Here is a 16,075-nt window from a genome sequence, read left to right on the forward strand (position 1 = left end):
TAACTTATTTGATTTTGTCTTTATTTTCCCAATCCATAATTTACTCTTTCGCTTAATTTATAACCATCGAGATATGAGTTAAAACAAAATGAAGAAACATATACGATAAAGTCTTATTCAGGAAAATTCTATCAAATTATTCCTGTTCATTTCCGGATTATAATCATCCGGAATGTTTTCTAATACTAGTTTTCAAATCTTTCACAAATAGAGCTACCAATTTGTTATCCTTTTATTTCCTGATATTTTTCTAGGAAGCTATGGAAATTTTCGGTTATCCCTCAATTGATTAGCAAAGAATAGATCATTTCCGGCTTAAAAAATTTGACCTTTCATTTCAGGTTTAAAATTTTGAAAATGCACTAAGACAACCGGAAAGTATGTCATCATCAAAGACGGAGCACACAGCATGGAGACGACATACGATGACAATGACAATGATGATGACATCGGCGACACGAAAAATAATCTATCAGCTATCCGATCTACGAAAACAGAACAGACCTCCCTCTCTCTTCCTCTTCCTCCTCCTCCTCCTTCTCTCTGTGTACATTTAGTTATTGCTATTGCTGCTGTTGCTATTGCTTCGACTATCCCAATTCATATTATTTAGATCGAATCAGACTTGATCGAATTAGATCTGATCGAATTAGATTTAATCTCATTTAGAAATGCTTCAAGTTTAAATCTTATAAATTTGACAGTATATTTGACAAGCCGATTCAATTTCTCTCTTTTGTTGCAGTAAATTTACATCATTAATTAGTAGCTGAAATGAATTTTGAACTTTTTCATTTCTTTAAAAATATAACTTTAGTCAGTAGACGTAACCTGAATCCTAACTTATTACGTGTATATCAAGTTTTACGTTTGTATATAGTAAGCTAAGTTCCACGTTTAATATAAAATGATAATAATTATTAATGAAATTTTTGTTTCATTCAACTATTAAATATTTTTTCCCATAATAATTCGATCGTTTATCATTGCATCGATAGTATACAAAAATGTACAAAGTGTATTACTGTGACTATAAGAAATCTTAATTTATCGATGTTACGTGAAACGTGTAATTGTTTTTATATCGAGAAATATCACAAGATATAGTACGTCAGTTTTATTTTATATTTAATCAGAATTAATCTCAATGAACTAATTACCTCTGAGATAAAATATGTGAAATTTTACTACGTATTATCAAAATATTGCAATTGATTATTATTACACTTAATTAATATTGCATTTCTGTAATTAAAGCTAAAATTAGATCAACTTACTAATCTCGATCAAATAAATGGCGCAAAGTTATGTCGATATTGATTCATTGCTAGAAGATTATGCATGGCGGCATTTCAAAGATATTCAAAGTTTACGCAAAACACGTTTGGATGATTTCAAAGGTCTTGAGAAAGAAGACGTAGAATTTATTTTGGTAAGTTTATAATTTTATAACGCTAAAAGCAAATGAATTCTTTTTTCTCTACTGATAAAATTTAATTGAACTCTCAACTAACAAGTTTTAATATATTTTATCTTTTTTGTAGAATTCATCATTTTTACTGATTATTTTAAAAGTTTTTTTTTTTTTTTCAGAACCGTTAGCAAAGTTTTTTTTTTTAAGTTTTTGAATTTGCTGCGAATTGTTTGTATGACTATATCTTAGCTGATAAAAATGATTATTTAAGAGATCATTTCTCAATTTATCAGCTAATAATATTTTTACCTTTGCTACATTGCGGAATAATTTTACACATAATTTGATGATTAGATATAATTCATTTTTCTGAAATTTGATTTTATTTAGAAAAAGTTTTTCATGAAATTTCAATGTTTCTTTATTTTTATCACTATTTTCTCTTAATTCTTCAATTTTAACTCAATATTATCAGTTGAATTTTGTACACTAAACGATTAAAATAACACTAATCTATTGAATAAACATAATGTCAAATACTTTAGCAATTCTAAACGATTACAAAAATTTTTATTAATTTGAAAAACACTAATTATTTCATTTTTACTTACTTAAATGACTACAATTGTAGAATTACTTTATTCATCTAAAAATTAAATTAATTACTTGTTTACAACAATTTCATCATGTCTTCTTACCTTTATAACAATTGCTGTCCGAAAGGAATTATTTGACATTTTCCGAACAAATAATTTGTCGTCAACAGATCGACTGATATCCATCTATCATTAATTCTTTAATGTTTAACAGTTGATATCAAGTGAGTAAGTGATTCTTATCAAATCAACATAACTGTTCTTATCTTTTAGTAGGAATGTAACATTTTTGAAATGATTTGGTAAATTCCAACAATTTTATCTCACAATGAAAGCAAAATTAATTTGTTTCTTTTTCCTGAAATTTTTTTGTTTATTTTTTTCATTCTTAATGCATAATGCTTAGATTTGAACAATGCGAATAATTTTTAGATTTTAAATTTGCAATTATTTTTTTTTAATCTGTTTATTTCTTTTTACTAATTTTAACTTTAAATTTGTTTTCAGATAAAATCATTTTCATCATTTTTTAAGTATACTGTGATACATTTTTAAAGTTTTTTTTTTTCGTGCTTTTTCGAAATTTTATTGCATTAGCAACAAGAACAAAGTATGTTGCTGTAGTAAAGCAAATGTTTCATTCATTTTTCCTTTCAGTTTTTTTTTCCCCTCCGTTTCCTCATTTTTGAAATACACTAAACGAATAGATTTAGTTAAAAAAAAATAATGATAATAAAGTTTTGATATAAATGTAAAACTTAAATATTATCTCATATAATTTGAACATTCTGATGTAAATCTTAAATTATGTAAGGAATATCGTCGAAATGATAGAAAACTTTTCAGTAAATTATTAACTTCAAATTATCTTTTAAAATAATGAAAATGAAATTATATGGAAGATAAGACAAGATGAAATATAAAAGTGTAATTAGTGCTCTATTGAAAATGCTTAGCTTAAATAATACAAGCAATAAATAACTTTTGCTTGATTAGCTTTTTGTTATTTCACTCAAATAGTTGTTGATCTTATCATAAATGCTAATAGTGAAAAGATTGATATTGAAGAATTCAAAAATATTACAATCAAAATTTATAAGGAGATAATATCTTCATAATATTAATATAATCAATTCAATTTATAGTATTGATATTTCCAATCGATAACATTTACCACTTTTTTCTGATCCACCTATTACAATTCATTGAGAGACAAAGGGAGAGAGAGGGAGAGAGAGAGAAGAGAGAAAGGTAGAAATAAGAAATAATTCTTAATGTTGATTTTAAAATTCTATCCCTTTTCCAAATTTACTAATCCAAATGTTAGTAGGAGAAGCATTATATTTCCAATCATCGTTATCTGAAGTGCTTAACAAAATGGTACTAATCCCATTGGTAAATATAAAGCTTAAGCTTTTCGCTTCCAGTTGCTACTACTTATCTATGACAATAGCGCCAATGATGCTTCTCCACTTCTAGAAGTGAGAATATTTTCTCCTTCAGTGAGAAATAACACTCTCAAATTATTTCTATCTCTTATTTTTTTCATTGTATTTTATTAAAGTACTAAATAAAAATATTTCTTTTAAATGACAAAAAAAAAAAAACGGAAAATTCTAATACCAAATAGAATAAATAGTAAAAAAGATGAAAATTAAAAAAAAAATCAATTTAATAAATTAAATTCAGTTAGCAAAAATATACGTATGTCTATTTTCCTATGAATTATTTATCAGTTAATATGTTCATCTCCATGCAATCATCTAAACCAAATTTTCAAAAATGGCAAAAAGAAGGAAATGAAATATTTTTCCTAAAAAAAAATAAATAAATAAAAAATAAACAATTTAAAAATTTTTCTAAGATCAAGCAGTGAAAAGTATTATGAGGTGTCTTAGGGTGGTTGGTGAAAAATATCAAAAATTACATAAAATTCAAAAAAAAAGTCAATTTAGGAGAGGAAAAAAATATGTATTTCTGATTGAATTTTATTTTCTCAAATATTCAAATTTTTGTTATAGATTTAATGATAGCACAGTAATGATAATGATGATAATGTTGATAATGATGATGCTATTAAAATATCAGAGGAAAATGAATGAAGAAGAAGAGGAATCGATTGAAATGTGATAAACATTTTCTTAAAGTGGTCGTTTTCGAGTGAATGTAGAACAAAATGAAAGCTTTAGTAAATTTAAGCTATCCGTCAATCAAATGGTCGCTTCAGGGCTGTTTCAATCAATTTACGTTTCTATCTCGCAAATTCAAGATTAATAGCTTAGAGCAAGGGAATGAAGAAATGCAAGAAAATAATTATCATTTCCACTTAAGCTTTCCCCAGCAGGTGTTTAAATTGGGGCAAAACAACAACGAATTGCTTTAGTCATTCACATTTAATTCTTCTATAGAATATTTCCCTTCCTTAGAAAAAAAAAAAATAAAATAAAATAAAAACAAAAATTTTTTTTTCCTCTAAAAATATTTTTCTGAACAAATCTTAACAAAATCAATAAATTATGCAAAAATATTTTCAGTTTTCAAAATTGCAAATTAAATAAACTTTTAAGCTAGGAGTGATAACAAATATTATTTCATTTAAACTTTCCCGGAAGCAGGTGTTTTGGACGATAAAGCTAAAACCATTTGCCCTAATCTTTCTCATTTTATTTCCATAATGAATAAATGATTTCATCCATGATTAAAAAGAAATTTTAAAGAAGAATCTCCTCTTTTTTTTTAGGGGAAAAATTTTGTGTAAATTTTAGAGAGACTAATAAATTATGTATAATTATTTTATTTTAAAATTGCAATGAAATAACCATTATATAAAGGTTTTTTTCCACTTTAAAATTGTATTGTTTCCTTTTTGATCTTCATTGAAATTTCGTGATATTATTTGAAGGAAATGTTTTGTTAAACAAATAATGAAAGGGAAGTACGAGTAAATTCTGAATTTTAATTCAAAAGCAACTTTACATCAAATTTATTAATGACAGGAATCATTCGATATCTTCGTCACCATGCTAATGAAATAAAATAAATAAACATAAAAATTTAAGATGAAAATAATATTAAGTTATTGATACAATGTGAATTTACATCAATAATTGTTAATAACTTTTGAAAAAATAAAATATGAAGTGGAATCGAAATCAATTGATTCATTTGATTAATAAAAACAATTTTTATAAGTTTTATTGTGGTATTTTGCAACTATAAATTAAGTTTAATGTAACTTTGGATTTCTTCCAATAAAGTAATTCGAAAATTTTCCACTAAAAAATTTGAGCTTCTTCAAGTAAGTACTCGGATTTCTTTTACAATGATATTTCGAATTTACCCACTACGACATTTCAAGTGAAATACCTGAAATTTCTCCCACTGAAGCATTATTTTAATTTTTTAGTTTTTACCTCAAGGATAAAATACACGGTGTTTTTCTTTTATCATATCACTTTTTTCCCTTTTAATGTAATATATTCAACAAAGACAAAAAAATGTTGTATATGTGTTTCTCAGTAAACAAATTGCTTTTATTTAGCATTAGTTATTTTTTTTTTCTTTTTCATCACTGAAACTTATTCACAGATAGCATAAAGTAAATCAATATAGATCATTTATCATATTTGATCATTAATGACCGAAAAATTCATTTGCTGTTTCATTTTAGATACTTTATACAAGTATCTAAAATATGTCAAGAATTATATTATAACACATTTTATACAACTCTATTTTCAATTTACCCAAATGTAAAAGATACCCATTCTATCTTCTTTACTAAGTTTTTGGGTTTACCCACAAAAATGCAATGAAAACTGCAATAATTTCAAGCATTCACCTCATCAAGAGAGCAACCGATCATCAACAATGCATGCGATGTCGATTGATAATGCCTATCTGATCACAATCGTCTCTCTCTCTCTCTCTCTCTCTCTCTCCCTATTCCCTTATTTTATGTTTGACTCTCCTCTCTCCATACAAAAAAGAAAAAAAAAAGAAAAAATGGTATTATGCATATATCTCTCCTCTCCTTTCTTCCAAAACCAAATCAGACATTTTTGTACAAAGGATAACAAAATGATAAAACAGAAAAAAAAAAAAAAAAAAAAAAGAGAAGAAAAATCATGATAAAAAAAAAGAAAAGAAAAATCATGATAAAAAAAAGAAAAGAAAAATCATGATAAAAAAAAGAAAAGAAAAATCATGATAAAAAAAAAAGACAAAACCTCCTAATCCTTCTCTTCTGACAATTTTTTTTCTTTTATCATGATTGAAAAATTTTTAGTTTCATTAATGTTTTATAGACGATATATTGATGTTAAAACTATTATGTTAAGTAATAAAAGAGTTTCAGAAAAAAAAAAATTTTTTTTAAATTTTTTAGCTAAAGAAGACATTTAAGATTGTTTTACAAATTAATGTCCAATTATTAACATTGTAAATTAACACTAATTACATTTAATAGACTAAAATTATATGTAATTATGTGCATATATGAATAAAACACTATGAAATATACTATGCTTAACGGATTTAATTTATTTTCAATTTATTTTAATACATATTTTGTCCATTATTATAGGCATATATGTATCCTTAGAAGTGAAACAATCATCTGTTTAACCTTTTTTTGTTATTTATAATTTAGTCCAAAATTCCTCAAAATCATCTATACACTTCATTTCCAATTTTTATCTAATTAAATTTGTTTTGAAAAGAAAAGAAATCCAACGAGAAAATAAGGTAATTAATTAAAATGCCCACAAATTCTATAAATTATTTAACCTGATTCTTTTTCATACTTTGGCATTATTAATATTAACTTTTCCCTGCCATACAATTTTGATCTTCATAACCGAAATAGTCAAAGAATGAAATCAGCAATTTTAAATAACTCTCTTCTTTCTATATTCAAATATTTTAAAAGGGAAAAATTAGCATTTTCTCGAAGAAGAATTTTTATGAAAATTGTATGGCAGAGGAAAAAAATACAAAAAAAAAAAAAAAAAAATACACTTATAAAATAATTTATTTTTATCCTGCTACAGAAAAAAAAAAAAAAAAACTTTTCTCTTTAAAAGTTTCGAAAAAAATATTTGCAAGTCATGTGTAAGAAAGAATGATTGTTTTAAAAAAAGGAAAAAGAAAAAGTGAATTTGATAAATTTCAAATGTATTGTAGATTTTAATGATTGATATTGTAGGTATTAAAAAAAAAAAGAAAGAAAAAAAAAATCATTTAAATAGATAAAATTTCTCAAATGAATTGATTTAACAAAAGAATTTAACTATTTTAAATTTCTATTTGCAATACCTCAAATTGTTCACATTTTCAGCTTATTGAAAATTATTAAAAATCTCTTTTTTAACATAACTAATGCTTTTTTTTAAAAAAAAAACAATCTCTCCTTCTTTTCTCAATAAGCTTTATTCAACTTTTTCTCTTTTCTTTTTTCTTTCTATTTATTCATTTTTTTTTTCTTTCAACTAAAATTTTTCAGCAATGAAATGAAAATAAAAGTTACCGTAACCATCATCATATAGCACTTCACCGTCGTCATCCTATCATGTTTGTTCGTTTGTTCACTTCACATCTTCCTAACTCCCATCAAATGTCACCATTATTTGACGTCTCCTCTCTCCCTTTCTCTCTCTCTCTCTCTCTCTGATCTCTACTTTGCTTGGTCCAATTGTTATCGTTTCACTTTTTTCAACTAACCAGTTCATTGAGGGAAATTCGCAAGTTTAGCGCATTTTCAAATGGATTTTTAAAACTTAATTAACGTCTAGAGAATTGAAGTAGTAAAGCAAATGCAGAACAATAATAATTTAAAATGTATCAGATAGGATTTTGAAAAGCTTAACAATTTCATAAAATCAATTAAAAGGTCAACTAATAAACAATTATTAAATGAATATTTCGATTTTGCAGTCAATTCAAAAATTATGATTTTGAATTTTTGTATAAACTTTAAAAAAATTCGGAAATAGCTCTAAATAATTTCGTCCTCGAAAGCAATTTTTAAGTTTGAACCAATAATGATAATATTATATTATAAGTGAGAAAAATTAGTACTTAAATTAGTCAATAAATGGAGAAAATGTCATTTCGGTAGAAATAAATGATTAATTAGCAGTTATTGCACACAAATGTAGTTTAGAAAATATTCAATGAAAATTCAGTAAATAAAAGAAATAAATTTTTTCATTTATTATTGGCCCCGATTTTCGATTAATTTTTTGATAGGCTGCAAAAATATATTTGAAGAAATATGAAAATTTAATTTTGCTAATAATTGAGTTGTGCAAAAGGTGTAGTTTTTTTTTCTTTTTCTTTTTTTGAAAATACTCTTTGCCGAAGTGAAAGTCAATGAGTGAGTTAAAATCAATTTTTAAAAGAAAGCCATTAGCATATGCACAATAAATGAGAAGGCAGAACAATTATTAGTAATTACTTTCACTTCAATTTAATCACTTTATGACCAAAAACTTCTTAATGTATTAAGTAATTTTATTCCCTTACTGTTTTATGACAATTTTATGCCATTTACTTCATCTTGAAAAAAAAAATTACTTTGGAAAATTAAAAAAAGAAAATAAAAATTAAAATTTTTGTAATAACTATATTTTATTATTTACTTACATCCCATAGGAATTTATTATTTGGAAGATTATTTTAAATATATAAACTAAAATTTTGTTTAGAATCTTTTTAATAAATAGAATATTATTTTGATTTGGTAAGAAGTTTGAAATGTTGATCGATTCGACCTCGCATTATCGAACGATGATTTGGCACTTATCGCATTAGCAAGCGGAATTCCATTGGGATTGATTTCGGAACTCAATTAGCATTTTACGACAACTAACCAATTCTCATTCCTTCCACTTTTTTTTTCTTCCTTCCTTTTTCCCAACTGTCACCCATTTCATTTTTTTTTTTTTTTTGTCTAATAATACTGCCAGTTTTGACTAGGAAAAAAAATTATCACTTAAGCATTATATATTTGTTTCTCTCAAATTTGAACTTTATTTCTTAAAAAATTTTTAAAAGCTTACCAAATTAATTACTATTCAGTTCTTTCTAAAAATTTGATCACATACAAGTAGCAATGATAATACAATTACGTTTAATAATAATGCATACAATAAAAAAAATTTTTTTTTTCAAATAAATAAAACCAACAAAATTCAATTATTCAACTAGCATTGAGATGAGCATAACTTATAGTATGCAAAAATTATTTTTTTCAATTGATTTGATTTAATTGGCATGCTAAATGTAATTATATAAAATGACCTTATGTTTAATAATAAAATAAAGTTGCTATACTTCATCTCATTTCAACCATCTATTTAAAAGACATTAATGAATCTTCAAGATAAGATTATCCTATCTTATCTTTAATCATCATTACTTGATCGTTGCAAAATTACTGCATCAATGATAAATTTGCAAATGGAATTTTAAGTGAAAATACCTGAGATATTAGTCTCTCTGATTGTATTTTCACTTGTTACAGCATTCATTCTGACATAACTTCAAGCCACTATTATTTTACTGAATAATAAGCTTACATTTTAAATCGTCTTAACTATTTACTTTAATGTACCCACTGTCTAGAGTATCTCTTGCTGAAAATCTAATATCTGAGCAATCTTTAGTACTTTTAGCACAATTTATTTGCAATTCAGTTTTACCGTAATTTATCGTAGCTTTTTACCGTAATTTATCGTAGCTGTCTACCGTAATTTATCATAACTGTTTACCGTGTTTTCTATCGTAATTTTTTTCTATATATCACATACTTTCCTTTTTTTTTGTTATTATAAAATTAAACAATTGTAGAATCGGCGTAAATTGGTTGTAAGACATGAAGAGCCACAGTATTCACAATTAAACTGTCAAGGAGCTCGTCCATTTACGCTTTTCAAATCAGTTTATACAAATAATACTGATCGATCGCAGGAATATTCTTTTAAAACTGAACGTACCACCGAAAGTTTATGTAGCGTTGTACGTGAACAAGGTTATATGATCGGCGGTGAAACTGAATTAACATTAAAAACACCATGTTTGTTTGCTTTTTTTCTTCTTCTTCTTTATTTTTATTACAATTTCAAATTAATGAAATCTTAGAAAAATTTTTAAATTTGGATTTAATTCCATTTTATAGCATATAAAAAAGAATTTTTTAATTTATCGCATAAATTTATCAGAAATTTAGTGTTAAGGAGAGAGAGAGAGAGAGATGAAAAAAAAAAAAAGAGAGATAACGAATTATATATTTTATAAACAAAGTATAATTTAATCATTCAATCTGCCAAAAATTTCTCACCAACCTGCTCAGTTATTAACTCATTGTGCATGTGATTTTTGTTTACATTTCGATATTGTCGCTTATAGTCTATTCGGTTCATTTTATGATATATAATTTTTGTTTACCAGGCTATTCTCACTCACTTATCCAGTTTTTCCCTTAGATGCATGCATGCAAAATGTCAATAAGATGATTGCAAAGCAAATTTAGTTTTGAAAATGGGTTAAGGCAATTCGTTTTCGCTAAAATCAAATATTTTGTCGAATTTAAATTCTTTCTTCTGTAAACATTCATGAAATTTGATACTTTATTTACGCTTGCAATAAGCTTGCAATCTTAATCCTTAAATTTAAAGCTAAAACTATAGCTGAATTCAAATTTTTTTGATAGCATCACAAATTGTTGAGAAAAAAAAAAAAACGAAATGTAATGATAAAACAGAAATCAATTAAGCAAGTAGGCTTAAAATTTAATGAAGTTAAAAGAATTTAAGCACATTTTTTCTGAATTTTTTAAATTTTAGAAATTTATTTCTTATTGAATTTTCAAAACTCATTTTTCATTTCTATAGCCATCGGATTAAAATTAAAAGCATAAAAATTATCACATAAAATAAATTTAAATTTTTTTGAAAGTCAAATATTGAAAGGAGAATTTGATATCTGATTTCATGCTGAAAAGTGTTTGTATAGCGGTGCAAAGGTGAAAAACCTTCTATTTGCTATGTGAATTCATCAAAGACAATAAATTCAAACAGTGAAAATTGAAAGAAGCAAAGGAGGTGAACAAAGCAAATATTGTGGAAATTTTTTTTTTTCACAGGGCTTCCCGCTGATTAGCGGAACTTGTCAACAAAATGATGTAGTTAACAGTCAACGATTTCCTTTTATAATTCTGTTTCGGAAATGTCAAAATGATGACGGATAGTAAAGGACAACAAACTATTCAAGAAGGTCATTTAAGTGTAGTTCGAGAAGTTTAGTACGATTATAAATAAGGTAAAAGTAAATGAATGTAAGTAAAAGGAAGAAAGAAAGAAAGAAAGACAGGAAGGAGATTACAACTTCTATGACACTTGATTGACCTTCTGTCCCACTTTTCTTTAAATCGAAAATCAACAACTGAATTTTTTATTATCGATAGAATACGCAAACTCTTTTTTTTAAAAAAAAGTTCAAAAGGTTAGATTAATGATGATAATAATATTCATTTACTTCGTTTTAGACGAACAAAATTTTGAATAGCGAGAAAGGTATTAGAGAGATTTAAAAGTAATTGAAAAGACTTCACGGACGATTCACAGCAATTGAAAAAATTTTAAATAAGATTAATAATGGTTGCATAAATTAACTATTCAAGAAGGTCATTTAAAAGTAGTTCGAGAAGTTTAGTAAGATTTTATGCTATTTTCCAAATGATATAATCAAATTTTACGCTTATTTTCTTTCATTTTTATCCTAAAATGAACGAGAAAAAGCAAAATTAAAACTTAAAATCGATGAATTTCGTTCGTACCAGAAATGCATTTCTTTTTTTCTCTCTCTTTTTGCCATTTTTTTTTTCCTCCTAAAATTCGTTTATTTGCCGATCCAATTTGAAAAAATAGTAGTTAAATCATTATGTCTGTGATTTATGGGAACAAAACCTACTTGGCCTTCTCTTCATTTTTTTGCATTTCTCCTTTTTTGGCTTTTATTTTCTTGTCTATTGGCATGCGTGTTAAATAAGGCTTAGGCCAATGATTGATTGGAAGTAAAAATTGAAATTGCATGAATTGCATATTAAAGCACGAAGAATTATTTCATTTTATTTCATTTTTTCTTTTTTTTTTTTCTTTTTTTCAAAAAATAAAAGCAATTTGAACAAAGAAAAGAAAATGATAGCTAAGAAAATTTTTGATGCTAACAAAACAATAATGTAAAATAATCAATTTGCTTACTATTTTTATTGTATTATTTATTGCTTAAATTTTAAAAGAATAAATTTGAAGTAGTAATTGTTAAATTAACTAAATTATTGATAATAATGAAAAACAATAATAATAAATTAAAATAATAAAAAAAAAAAATAAATTAAACCAAGAAATAAATGAGGAAAAAAATTCAAGAATTATTTCACCTTTTTTTTTCAACAAAAAGAAAAACGAAGCAAAATTGATCAATATTTTCTATTAATTAAATGTTTTTGCAATAATTTTTCAGTTTATTTTTTCATGGGTAAATATTAGATTAAAACTCATATCATTAACTGTTGATTGTACCTAAAATGAAGTAAAATGCGAAGTTTGCTGTATTAAACGGAAATCATAAAATGTTTTTTTTTTTTTTTTTTTTTTTTTATGAAATGTTTTAAAAATACTAACAAATAATTTTACATAATAAGTAAGTAATAAATAGTTAATATTATACAATTGTTAATTTTTCTATGTATTGTTTAGGTGAAATAGCTGAATTGAAAGCAGGTTTCAAGAGTGAAATGAATTTCAATAATGTAAATGAAAATGCAAAATCAGAAATGATGTCATGGGCTGTTGATAGTACTGTTGTGGTACCACCACATTACAAAACGGAAGCATCAATTATCATCGAAGAAATGAATTATAAAGGCACATATAGTGTTGTTTCAGTATTGTCCGGTTTAGTGACAATATCAATTAGAAGGTTTGTTATATTATAATTTAAATATGTAAAATTTAATTTCAGTAATGAAATTATTCATGAAATATAAGTTTCATTTTGCATTCATAGAAAATGTTACAGACTTTAATAAAATTCATGGAATTAAAGATAAAAATAATAGGAATACATTTGTTTACTATATACATGTTAGTATTTATAAAAAAAATTAAATTCAAAGTTCTATTTGGATAGATGAAAATAGAAATGAAAAATATATTAATTGTTAATTTTTTTTTTCTTTGTATTATAAATTTGAATGCTATTTAGATTTAATTTTTTAGTGTAGAAAATATTTTAGGAGGAAAGATGGTGCCTTAGTATTACCTTTAACAATGAATATAGTTGAGATATTTCGTGATCATCTGGAATCAAGATATGCCAGGAAGGAAATTAAATCAGCTGTTATGATAGAGGGTACACAATTTGTACGATTAATATCAAAGGGTACCTGCTCATTTCAGGTTAACTTTTCTTTTTTTTGTTTTTGTTTTTTTTTGTAATTTTGATAATAATACTTTTATTAAGTTTATTTTTATTATTTTAGAATATTTTTTATAAATATAATGTTTGAAGATAGAAATTATTATTTATTTGCAAATTAGAAAGTTTTTTTTAAAAAATTTTTTTTTGATTAATTCAGCGTGAATATATCCTTTAAGTATTTACTGTAAACATTGTAAGTTGAATGTTTGTTTACTCAGTATTGATTATAAAAAAGGAAAGAAAATTTTTTTTGATTGCTATGAAAATTGCAATTGCATTTCATTTCATTTTTTTTTTTTTCTTTTTTTGATATGAAATAATGATAGGAACTGTACGGCAAAAATAACAAAAACTAGTTTCATTTATGTCAACAAAAATTGCCTTATGAAAAAAAAAAAAAGAAAAATTGAAAATTCAACAAAATTACCCTCATTACTTGGTCGTTTCTTTTCTTTTCTTGTCTCGAGATTTAACAATAAATAACCTTGAAGAAAAAGAAGACAAATATGTTGTTGACATATATATTATAAATAATTCTGGAAAAAGATTACGATATAAGAAGTACGAATTATAAAAATACTATTTTATTTTAACATAAAAAAAAAGAAAACATTACAACCACTTTTATTATTTCAATTTTTTATTTATAAAGTTAAAAAAAAAAAAAATTAATTAAAAAATAAGTTGAAATGTTTACAAAAGTCTTAGTTGCATTTATTGTTATTACCGGTTTTTCTCTTTTTGTTGATTTATAACATGCAGCTGTACGTGATATATTAGGTAGTTACTTTTATTTAAAATTAAGATATCTTTTAATTTTTTCAAAATACTATAAAAGGCTCAAAATAAAATTTAAATTTAATCTGTAAAAATATAGTGAGAAATTTTGAGAGAAAAGAAATATGCATAAGAAATTATGAAAATGAAATTTAAAAAATTGCTATTTTTTTTTTGCTAAATGTTTTATTATTTAGGAGATGAAAAAATAAACTCCCCGTATTAGTTATTTTAAAATTTTAATTATGTTTTAAAATTATTATAAAGAGTGCATGCATGAAATACCTGTAATTAATAATGAGTTGAGATGCCGTGACAAACAACGATAAATAATTTTGCTAAAATTCATATCGATTATTTTTCAATTTATTGGAGGGATGAATGAGCGAAATGTGTTTTCATAAGAAATTATACCAAGGCATGCTGAAGAATTTTATAAATTTATTAAATTTGAAATTTTATTTCAACTTCTTTCCCTCTTTTTTTTTTTCACTCAAATTACAAAAAGAAAAAGTATGGAAGAAAATTTATAATAAATTAAAAATTTTTTTAAACTATTCTAACTAAATTTTTGTTCCTATATTTCTTACTTAATGTTATAAATTTGTCACATTTCATTATTGAGTGAGTATTTTACTCTATCGTCTAAATCACTGCTAAACAATTTTTGCTTTATTAATTGATAATAATTTCAGGTAGTTTCTTCCTAAATTTCTGGTTTTAAATTTCTTTTTCTTTTTTTTTTTTTAAATAAAGCAAATAATTTGGAACAAATAATTGTGATAAAAATTTTTTTATACGCTTTTTTCAAAAAATAAAAGTAGTAATAATAATAAATTTTACCTCAGTAATTTGAAATGATAATTTAAATTTCAGTTTGCATTGAAACAACGAATCGATCTCAAAGAAGAACCATTTGGTGATAAAGAGAAAATGATGGTTGATTAAATTTTAAAATTCTCCAACAAAAAAAAAAAAAAAAATTTCATTGTTTATTTTTGTGTATAAAATATATTTATTTTTACTTGCATCATGTCAAATGTTTCAAATAATTTGTCCATTTATAATGAAATTGCAAAGAGGTAGAAAGAAAAAGGATGAAACAAACATTTTTTTTTTTAGCATCCGAAAACGAAAAAATAATTCCGGATTTTTTTTTTTTTAAAGTTTAATAAAAAAGTCGAAACATTATCATATCATACTTAACGGAACATTGATTCTTCTTCCCTTCTTGTTACATTTGTTCGAGAATTGGTTTAGTTTATAAATTTTGCTATTTTTGAAAACTTTCCGGAATCATATTACATGACCAGAATTATTTAAATTAGTGATTATATGCTAATTATTAGGAAACGATTGAATCCAGTAATCGGTCAATTAATTTACACTGTTGTACAGTTCGAAATACTTGATCTTTGATCTTTGGTTTTTATCGGTTATTTTTTTGAAAATTTTCTACCCAAAAGATTGTATGATTATATTATATCATAGCTTAATTAAAGATCAAAAAGAAAAGTCTAGAAATTCTGCATTATAAGCAAGCATTTTTGCAAAAGAATGGGAAAGTGTCGGGAAAATAACCCTAAGGGGTGGGCAACTTGTCGATTATCTATTTTCAATGTATTGAAAAATCTATTAGAATAATATCTTTTTAATGACAAATTTTGCATATATTTTCATGTTAACTTTTTATGTAAAATTTAAATTTTCATAATTCAACTTTCATAAAAAAATTATTGCATAGATCAAAATTTTCAGGAAATGAACGAAAATGATAGTTAATTTAATGAAAAACCATTGAGTG

The 16,075-nt window shown here is 24.4% G+C and overlaps 1 protein-coding gene across 2 annotated transcripts; it reads left to right on the top strand.

The window, feature by feature from the left end:
- Positions 1 to 1,294: 1,294 nt before the first annotated feature.
- Bma-lin-24 (Uncharacterized protein) lies at positions 1,295 to 15,219 on the top strand (the record flags this gene model as incomplete). Of its 2 annotated transcripts, XM_043076169.1 has the most annotated exons (5): positions 1,295 to 1,432; positions 9,862 to 10,087; positions 12,771 to 12,993; positions 13,310 to 13,472; positions 15,148 to 15,219. In XM_043076169.1, 5 exons carry the CDS (start codon positions 1,295 to 1,297, stop codon positions 15,217 to 15,219), a joined length of 822 nt encoding a protein of 273 aa, XP_042932103.1. The 2 variants fall into 2 exon arrangements, with proteins under 2 accessions (XP_042932103.1, XP_042932104.1); XM_043076170.1 differs by lacking the exon at positions 1,295 to 1,432 and having other exon boundaries at positions 10,048 to 10,087.
- Positions 15,220 to 16,075: the final 856 nt, after the last annotated feature.

Source organism: Brugia malayi, assembly GCF_000002995.4.
Source record: "Brugia malayi strain FR3 genome assembly, contig: Bm_v4_Chr1_scaffold_001, whole genome shotgun sequence".
Lineage (NCBI taxonomy): Eukaryota > Metazoa > Nematoda > Chromadorea > Rhabditida > Onchocercidae > Brugia > Brugia malayi.